General features: G+C 34.9%; 1 protein-coding gene across 1 annotated transcript in view; it reads right to left on the bottom strand.

The window, feature by feature from the left end:
* Window positions 1–1938: 1938 nt before the first annotated feature.
* Window positions 1939–10384, bottom strand: part of LOC107850373 (tetraspanin-6) — a 32598-nt gene continuing 24152 nt past the window's right edge. Inside the window, exons 2-3 of the mRNA XM_016694856.2 lie at window positions 3088–3401; window positions 1939–2198 (exon numbers count right to left, since the gene is read on the bottom strand). Coding sequence (XP_016550342.1) covers window positions 2159–2198; window positions 3088–3401 — 354 coding nt within the window. The 3' untranslated portion in view covers window positions 1939–2158. The remainder of the gene's footprint in view (window positions 2199–3087; window positions 3402–10384) is intronic.

The raw sequence follows: 10384 nt of genomic DNA, 5'->3' as shown, positions 1-10384 counted from the left end.
TATTCAATTTTTATCAACATCTGATTCGATCTTTGTCTACAATTATTATTCAGATACATATTTTATACAACAACTACACAGTTTCTATACACATTCTATGTATACGTATTTTATACAACAACTATACAGTTTCTATGCACATTCTATACATTTTTTATCTATATTTTATACATATACATATTTAATATAACTATACAAATTCTATACATATATCGTATATCGGTATATATTCTTTACAATAATTATACTTTTTTTTATATAATTGTATTTAATTGATATTTTTAACACATTTTGTACAGGTTTCGTACATATATCTTATATTGATACATATTCTATTTAATAATTATACATTTTTATCAAATTATGTTTAATTATTATTTCTTTTAAATAAAAAAGTAGAATTTTATTAGTTAAAAATTTTATACAATTTTTATATACATTCTATACAACCTTTAGCTGGAATTATTATTCGGATATGTATTTTATACATCAACTATAAATTTCTATACACATTCTAAACAATTTATATATATAGAACTATATAATTTCTATACATATATCTTATATAGATACATATTTAATATAACAATTATATCCTTTTTACACAATTATATTTGATTATTATTTTTAAACAACAACAAAAAGTAGAATATTTTTCGGTTAGAAAATTTGTAGCAAAAAAGAATTTAGTAAAGGGCCAAATGGCCTAAGGGAGGGGCCGAAAATGGCCAAATGGCCCAAGGGAGGGGCCGAAAATGGCCAAATGGCCCAAGGGAAGGGCTGAAAATGGTCAAATGGCCCAATGACCATAAAGTGACATTTTTTTCTTCCGGGACACATATGTTCATATGCCCAAATTTGGGCTATTTTTCTTAAAAAATATTACACAATGTCCGTTTTCCTATATTATATTCTCTTAAATTAAAATTAAGAACTAATTAAGGTTGTCATATCATTTTTTAGGTGAAATTATTGTAAAATCCGATCATATTGATTTTTGTAATGGCCGAAGCAAAGTAAAATGACTTTTGTATAATAAATAAAAAAAAATAATTTTTGTGTACCAGACACAAAACTAAATGATCATGAATGAAATTTACTCGGTCCTTGGCCTTTTTGTGGCCGAACTAATATTTTGATGTTTGACTAGTTGTACTATAACTTAGGATACGGGATATAACACTATAACTTTGACAGTGGTTACTCCAGCTCATGATAAGCATAGGATCCATTTGCTCAAGCTTGATCGCCTGCTTTCTCTGTCATCCCTTTACCATTTTGATGAGGGACGCATACTAATGCTGGACAAAGTGTTCACCAAGGAGGAAAACTCCTCTCTCAATGCATAATATAAAGGGCTAGAATTTAAACTGCTGAACATATCTATATCGAACTTTTCCTCTTTGAAATGTCATACTTTCTTTATTGAAAGAAAAATAAATGTATCCGAGTTTAAATCTTACAAAATGCTTTAGGAGAAAAAATCTGACAAACTTTACAGGAATTGAAGATTTGTTAATTATTAGAAACATCCATAGGAATCCTAGGACGTCACATGCACGCACACTTCGGGAAAAATCTTCAGTACAAGATAGAATCCAGCATTTTGTGGCATAGAATGAAGTCACATTGTGACCATTGCACTAAAACTCTAGCCTTTCGGGTAGAGATTTGAATTTGGAGATTGAGCAAGTCGACTAGGCATACATTTCTAAATTAGCTGTTTTTAACATTTATGCACCAATGTAGTATTCATTATTTTCAAAGAATAAAAAACAATAAAAAAATCTAGACTGTTAAAAAGTGGAAAAGGAAAGAGTAGAATGTGAAACAAAGTAGTGAAATATTTTTCTTTGTATGGAAAAGGCAATCAAAGCAAGGTGTCGCTAAAACCTAGATAGTAATATTTGTTTGGATTGAAGGAAAACAAAGAGAGTGTTAATCAACATCATTTTTGATGGTATGTGAAATTAAGTAGTGAAATATTTTTCTTTGTATGGAAAAGGCAATCAAAGCAAGGTGTGGATAAAACCTAGATAGTAGTAACATTTGTTTAAATTGAAGGAAAACAAGAGACTATTAATCAGCATCATTTTTTATGGTATGCTGCTTTTACAGAACGATGTGCACCAAACGAAGAGCAAGGGTCAAGTGCGGTCTAATAAAGCTGATGTCTCCTGTCGTGCCACCATCTCCACCTATAAACCAAAAAAGACAAGAGCAATAAAGCTAAGCCAACACTTCAATATTCCCTTAAAGAGGTTTTGGATGCTATATTTAAAAACGGTCTCAGAAAGTTTTATGCTTGGACAAGAATATCGCAAGTTAAACTGCAAAATAACAATTTACCCCTCATCCCATGTTGTTTCTTTTGTTCAATTTATATTTTAATGCTAAACCGAAAAGGCTACTAGATCTACTTCAGACATAACAAATTATTTCTGTAATATATTTTGCACACGTAGTCACTATAACATTAATGGCTTTAACCAATCAAAATGGTGAATCGGTATTTCAGTATACAAAGGAAAAGTTACCAAAACATTTTTTTTCCTTTTAGCAAATCCATCGTCATAATGTGAAAAAAGAAAAATCTTCGATTTTTGGAACCCTAAGAAACTAGAAGTCATGTTCTTTGGGTGGGAACTAGATAAACCTATTCCAATATAATGGCCCACAAATCACATAAAAGAACGAGCTTCGAATGAGAAGCCTGTTGGTGATGGAATGACTCCAAGAGTCCCATATGGGAAATCAATCACCCAACCAACGCAGCCAATCCTTATGAGTAAACAAAAACAAATTACATATATTCTATTGAAATGCATAATCAACTATATTTTGCACTACGAGGGGATTTGGTGGATACGATGGAGATCCCTTCACGAGTCTTGGATTCAAGCCCAATAAATGGACAAATTTCTAGGATTTTTTACCCTCTTAAATGGTTTTGTTTAGGGATCCTTGATTAATCGAGTGAATGAATTCTAATGTTATACCAAAAAACAAAAAATAAAAAACTACATATATTTTGAAGTTAATTTGTAAATTGTGGTGTTAACTAGTAAATTAGGGTAGGCGACTTACCAGTAGAAATCCCATCTGGGTCGGACTTTATACATACGATTTTCACCATGCGGGTAATCTGATTCAGCCCTCTTGGTGTTTTGGAAAGCACAGCAACCAACGGAGTAAATTCCAATGAGGATGACGAGCATGACAATGTTAAGAACTGAGATCTTTTGCCAATCCCTTCTCATATCTTCAAGAACTCCAGCCTTGCAAGAATCACACTCATAGCACAGCATATTCGGATCATTTTTCCAATGGTAACAATCCACCTCCTGTTTTATTGCTGTCAAACCATAGTTGCATTTTGTTGGTGGCTTGCAACATCCTGACTGCCAATTCAATAACAAATACTATTACTTATTCAACAAGATCTGCCTGTTTATGGCTAAAATTATATTACATATTATATAATTCAGTGAGTTTGTAAAATCGCAAATATATTGGTATTTGAAATTATCCAAAAAAATGATCATTATTCTTCATTGATAATGCGGTAACACTTGATACATACATGCCAGTTTTTGTAAGACATCGCTTCAATAATTGCTATGTTGAAGTCTTTTTGGTGCCTTTTCATCAACGGTGAAATTATAGTAACAACGATGAAATGCTTTATATCTCATGTCATTAACTCACAATGTACTTACATGGCATGACCTTCTCAGATGATGCAACACTAAAATATCACCTAAATGCCTCATGAAGGATGACTTTCGAAGAGCGTATGAAATCATGAGATGGAATTTTATTAAGGAAGCTTTGCAGGGGTATGCCTTTAATCTCCAAATGCTTCTGATTATGATTTGCATCTCCTCCAATAAGTACACCATCAATGTAAATGGAGTGGGATATGGGTAATTTGAAGGGAGAAGAGTACTGTTAAGTCCTTAGTTTTGATGATTGACAAACTTATAGTTTGCGACCTATTTCCTATAGTTTTTGTGATGACAAAGATGTTACCACTTAGGGAATAAATTGGGCTCACCTATTGCTATCACAGTCAACTGTCGCAGCTGACACATAGTATAAAGTTGTTGGGAAAGTTGTTGCCACTTTTTTGACTCAACCAATGGGATCTCTCCTAGGTTTTCTTGGGTCATACTACATATTGTTCATCTTCCTCAACAAGAAAACCAATGCTTCCATATTCATGCAATAAAATATCTTTTGAAGCTAAAAGCAAAAACTACTTACTGCAGCAGGAAATTGATTGTTCATTAAGTTGTATTCTTAATTCCTTGTTGTAGTTGACTCTTTGTATTTTGTTCTTAAATGTTTGCCTATATTAGCTTATGATTGTAGTAGGTGTTCAGGTGCAAACTTTTGTAATCATCTAGAATTAGGTGATTGTTCAAGCTAAAGTTAGCTTGTGGAGTCTAGTTAGAGTTAGCTGGAAGTTAAAGCAGTAAAGGTACTATTTATGTTTCCTTGTAATAGAGTTATTGCTAGAAAATAAAGGATCAGGGGGTTAATCCTTGGAGTCTGTATTCAAGAAGTTAGTGGAGCTTAGAAATCCTAGAGGCAGGTCGTGATTTTTCTCCCTTGAGAAAGGAGTTTTCACATAAAAATCTTGTGTCTTCTGTTTACTTTATTCCTGCACTTCTTGCCTTATATATCTCTTAGTTCTTGTTATGTGAGTGCATCTGGGAATAGGTGCCTGTGCTGAGGAGCTATCCTCTCAACCCTCTATTTGGTATCAGAGCGGGTCTTCCATAAAAAGGCCAATACCTTGGAAGAATCTTGAAGAATGGCTGCTTCTCCAAATCTAAAGGAAGGACAGTCAACCACTAGACCTCCAAGATTCAATGGTGAATATTATGAGTAGTGGAACACAAGAATACATGACTTCATCATGGTTGAAGACTCTGAGCTATGGGATGTCATTGAGAATACCTCTTTTATTCCTACAGGGGAAATAAAGATTGGAGATGTGACCTCACAAGTTCCTAAAACCAAAAAGGAATTTGATGATGCTGATAGACTACAAGGCTAAGAAAATCTGTGTGTGGCATTGGTCATAATGAGTACAACAGCTCTCTGTCTGTCAAACTGCCAAAGAGATCTAGGAATATCTTCTGATAGCCCATGAAGGAACCACTCAAGTGAAATAGTCCAAGGTGGACATGATGACAAACCAGTATGGGACATTCACCATACAGAAGGATGAATCCATTCAGGATATGCACACAAGGTTCAGTCCAAATAACAATTGAGTTGTACTGTCTATGCGAAGTTATTCCAACCGACAAGCAAGTGAGAAAATTCTTGAGCATTTTGCTAAAGAGATAGGAAAGCAAAGTTGATGGTATCACAAAAGCCAGGGATCTAAATAAGATGGCCATGAATAAGCTCATAGGCAATCTAAAAACCTATGAGATGCTGAAGAATTTTGAAAAATTAAAGGTTGAGCCCAAGGCTGAAAAGAATTTGGTCCTCAAGGCTACAAAAGAAACTACCACTGATGAGAATAAGGAGACAGTCTCTATTGTAAAGAGGGTTCTCAAAGCTTTGATAAAGTCAAGAGCATTACCTAAGGGAGGCGATACTAGCAGGGTTTTAAGGAAGGAAAAGAAAGTGACACATGTCACAAATGTAGCAAGCCTGGTCACTATATTAGAGATTGACATATTATTAAGATAGGCTTCAAAAAATATGCTAAACAAGATGCTGGTGAAGAAAAAAGCTAGTTTCAGTTCTTGCAAGGATCAATATGAAGGCTAAAGCAGACAAGGTTGTCAACCAAGTGCTGACAACTTCTTGGGGTGATTCCTTTAGTAATTCAAAACAAGAAGGAGATACCTCCATGATAGTTATGGAAGATAAAATATCAGTATTTGACTCACTTTTTGCTCTGATGGAAGATACTGATACTGAGAAAGATAAATCAGTCTCCCTTCTTGAATCAAGAAAAATCTAAGGGAGTACTCCCTGAGTAAGCTGAAATCTCTTGCCTCTGTGCTGATTGATTCTCTAAATGACCTAGCCTAAGATAAGGAAAATCTAAAAGTCCCTTGAAAAATGTGAGGAAGAAGTAATTGAAATGAGTGTTCAGGTGGCTGAACTCAAAAATGAAAAGGGGATGTTGGAGAAGGACTTGGAAAATGTGAGGAAGAAATGATGGAATTAAGTGTGCAAGTGGTTGAGCATCAAGCCACTTGTAAGACTCTAGCCTATGAAAATAATTTACTAAATAAGAGAGTAGATGAAATCTCAAAGAAGGATTCTAAAGGTAAAGGTAAAGGGAGTAGAATACAGTTTTGGTTGGAAGAAAGAATTAACAAATGTCAAGGCTGATCTAACTGCCTCATTTGATAGAAGCCTTATCCTTGAGGAGGAACTAACTAAGGTGAATACTAAACATGAGAAAGTTCTCAAGTGAACTACCTCCTAGCAAGAAATGACAAACCTTGCTAGCCAAGAATTCAGTAGGAGAAGGGGCTTGGGATACAACAACCTAGAAGATAGATCTAGTGTCTTAATCAGCCATGCGAAGAACAAGAATGTTGTCTCATGTACTCAGTGTCGAAAAGATGGTCACTCGAAATAAAAGTGCTCCTCCAAGACCGCAGCTCAGGTGGAAAGGTGAAGCTCCACAACACTCTAAAGGAGGAAACAAAGACTGTCTAACTGGACAAGGAAAAAGTAAATCTTTCCTCGATTTTCTTTTAGGGAACTCGGACTCAAATGGGTTCTAAAATCTAACAAGTAATTGATGATGCAAGGAAGGGCAGGAGGGAGAAACCAACACAAAGTTGATGATAATGGTTGTTCAAATCATTTTAATGAAATATTGAAGATTACCTCTTGCTGAATGTCCTCAGTGGAGATATGTCTCCGTAACAACGGAATTAAAAATGAGAGTATGATGGTATTATGTTTCAATCTAAAAGGGGGATATCACAAGCCTTGAAGGAATTATCCTTGGTACATCTCTGATGAAGAAAAATAGGGAACTGGTCAAGTATCCCTAGAAAGGGAAGAGGTTGTTAAATCAATATGAATGCAGAAAACTCTTATGATCCTCCACTCATGGCTATGAATTGGTGAGCAGGTATCCGGGCTAGATAATGTCTTATGTCTAATTCAGTGTTATATCTTTGTAGATATACACCCATGGCAAGGAAAGGAAAGATATGAAACGAGTGGTAAGACAACACATAGTCATTGAATTCTGTTATCGCTTAGGGACCAGTTTCCTAATTAGGTTAGTAACACTTATCATTCCTAAATAATGACCATTCTTAATATTTAATGATTGTTCCACATCACTCTCATGCCTTCTTAAAAATTTGTCACTTGTACTTTAAACCCAACAGATGCGCCCATCTGATCGGACACGTCCCATCAGACGTATCGCATTCTTCAATATCAACCATTCCCTCATGCTATATATATAGCCCAAAATCAGATTATTTTTTCCTTTATTTTGAAAATTCTCTCATATCAAATCTCATTAGTTCCCTAACCATTCTAAGATTTTTCTCCTCTTGTCATTCACAGATATTCCAACTCCAAAACTCCAAAAGAAGAATTTGATTCAACCATGAGTAAAAAGGTAAGAGCTCAAAGCCAGACTGCCTCAAGTACTAAACCTCCCAATTGGGAACCTCCCTCACCAATTTTGTCCACCAGGAGGCAAAATAACTCCCTTGAAAGTACTTATGATAATGATATGGTACTTTTACCCATTCTTGATCTATCATATCACGGTAGAGGTAGCATGGAAACCACTGAAAGAAGAGGAATTCTAGATAAAAACAATATAGTCATATTTGAATCAGCTGCTAAACGGGGAGTAGACATTGAAGAGTCAAACAATGATACTAAGAGCATATTCAATGATAGTGAGGTTAACGAGATAGAGCATATGTTTGAAGGATTGAGTGACTATAAGGATGAGTCACTTGATTTTGATCATGAGAAATACACTACTGGTGCAAGGGAGAATGAGAGAAGGAGATAGGATGCAGTTCTAAAGAAAGAAAAGGGGTTGTTAGTTATGAAACCAGTGTCCACTATTTTTGGTAAGAGAAAAAGATCAAAATAGATTGCTAACAAAGCGCCAGGTTCTAGCTCAAGCATATCCAGATAAGCAAGGAAAGAGATGCTTAAGAATTAGGAAGTCCCAGGGGGAAGATTTTTGACCCTGTAATGGCTGATATCCGGGAAATAAGAGAGTTATTTGACTTGGTAAAGTTTCAGAATTGGGAGCACTTATTTGAGTTGGTTGTGCCTCATTTATATGAAGAAAAAGTAGGTACATTTTATCATAACTTAGAAATTTCAGACGATAGCCTGTATCTAACTTCTCAGGTCAATGGTGTGGCTATGGTATTATATGAAGACACTCTCTGAAATCCTTAGTTCTCCTATTGTAGGAATCAGGTCCATAAAGTCAGAGGGGTCTGTTAAGTTTTTGAAATTGTACGGTACACTTGATGACGTAAACGCTAAAAATTTTGACAAAAGGGTTCTCAAGGGAGAATTTCAATTATTGTGTGAGTTTGTGATAGGGGCACTACTTCCTATATATGAAAAAGGAATCATTAAGATAGGTCCTGTTTCTAATGAAAATGTTGTTTAATTACAAGAAGATTAACCTACCAGCCATTGTCATTGAGTATATAAGCACAGTAATCAATGCCAAAGCTGGAAGGCATGGGCTACCCTATGGTTTTTGGCTGAATATGGTGTTTTCTTATTTCAACATTGAGTGTGGAAAGGTGCAAGCTGATTCAGTGAAGCAAGTGCTTAACATCTCAACTATTGAGGAAAATAAATCTATTCTTAAGTTGAGTGATAAAAAGTCCAAGTCTCTGGTGTCTGACCTAATGGATGAACAAAAATGGTTGAAGAAAAAGAGGGAGATTCTAACTGCTCTACTTGCTCTAAGGGATGTGGAGATAGTTGTGTTAAAAGTTGCTTTTGCAGAAGGAAGGTAAAGTGGGAACAAACTCAGAAAAGGATATGTGCACTGTAAATGCTACTCTGCAGGAAAGGATGGAAGAGCCAAAAACTAAGAATTTTTATCTAAATCTCCTTCCGAGAGTAAAATCCTACCTGGTTCCCTCTTTTTTACTTCTTAGATATCTCTTCAAGTTCTATCTACTTTTGTTCTCTTAAAGCTTTGTGTATCTGACTCTTATTTTTCTTCGGGGATGTAATTGGCATAATTTTTTTAATATTTTTTGGTTATTATTTTTGTGCATGGCTTTTCATCCTAATCAATGGGTGACTGAATTTCTTTATCTCTATGCTATCACCTTTCTTACTTTCTATCTAATCTTCTCTTGCTCATATAAGTGTTGTGTAACACCTCGCATTTTTGGGCTAGAATTTGAACCGTCGTTCTTATGTGTGTAAACTCTAATCCCATGATTTGTATTGGAATACATGTGTCATGAACTTTATCCTAGTGTGTGAAGTGCTTAAGAGGTGAAAAATGTTCATAGAAATCACTTAGAGCAACGTTGAGCTAAGAGCCTTTGATTCAACCAAATTGTGGTATTTGATTCTACAAAGGTTGACTTTGAACGTGTATAACTTTTGACATATGTGTAATTTTGCATCTCAAGACCCACCAATTGATAGATAATTGAGTTAGCTTTCCAATGATACCAATTTCACCTTAATCTGATATCCGAGCAAAAAGTTATGACCATTTTCGTGAGAAACAATAATCCTCCAGATTAAGACCGCGGTGCGTTGGTCTCTCCCTCGAAATAAGGTACGCGGCACATTGGTCTCTCCCCCCAAAATAAGGGACGTGATGCAGAGGTTATTCTCGAACTGTTTCAGCTTCCTAAGGGACAAGTGGTAATTTGGTCCTTTCCTCTCAACCCCAATCATACAAAACATGATTTATAGCACCAAAAAGGACATTATTTGCCCATCATCCTCAAAACAACTCAAGTAAAAATTCTCTCTTTTCCCAAGAACAATAATACAAGATCCTTCTCTTAATAATTCAAGGATTCAAGCTTCAATTTCAATATTTCTTCAAAAAATCATTCAATTAAGGTATGTGGGATATTCATCAATGGGTTCCTTTCACCCATTAAACCTAAAAACCTTCTCTTTGATAAAAGTACGAGTTTTTCTTCCATTAAGGAATTTCATATGTTCAAGATGAATTCAATTCATGCTTTTCCTTAGTAAATTGAATTCAATCCATGTCCTCTTATGATTCCATGTAAATTAGGAGATGTAATGCTTCAAATGTCGAGTCCTTATGTATATTTTTATTGAATTTATGTATTCATGAATTTAAAATATGTAAGCATGTTGTTTTTCCATGATTTACATCTTCACA

This window comes from Capsicum annuum, chromosome 12, assembly GCF_002878395.1.
Source record: "Capsicum annuum cultivar UCD-10X-F1 chromosome 12, UCD10Xv1.1, whole genome shotgun sequence".
Classification (NCBI taxonomy): domain Eukaryota; kingdom Viridiplantae; phylum Streptophyta; class Magnoliopsida; order Solanales; family Solanaceae; genus Capsicum; species Capsicum annuum.
The sequence above is the reverse complement of the archived record's forward strand: the minus strand, read 5'-3'. Positions and strand labels throughout refer to the sequence as shown.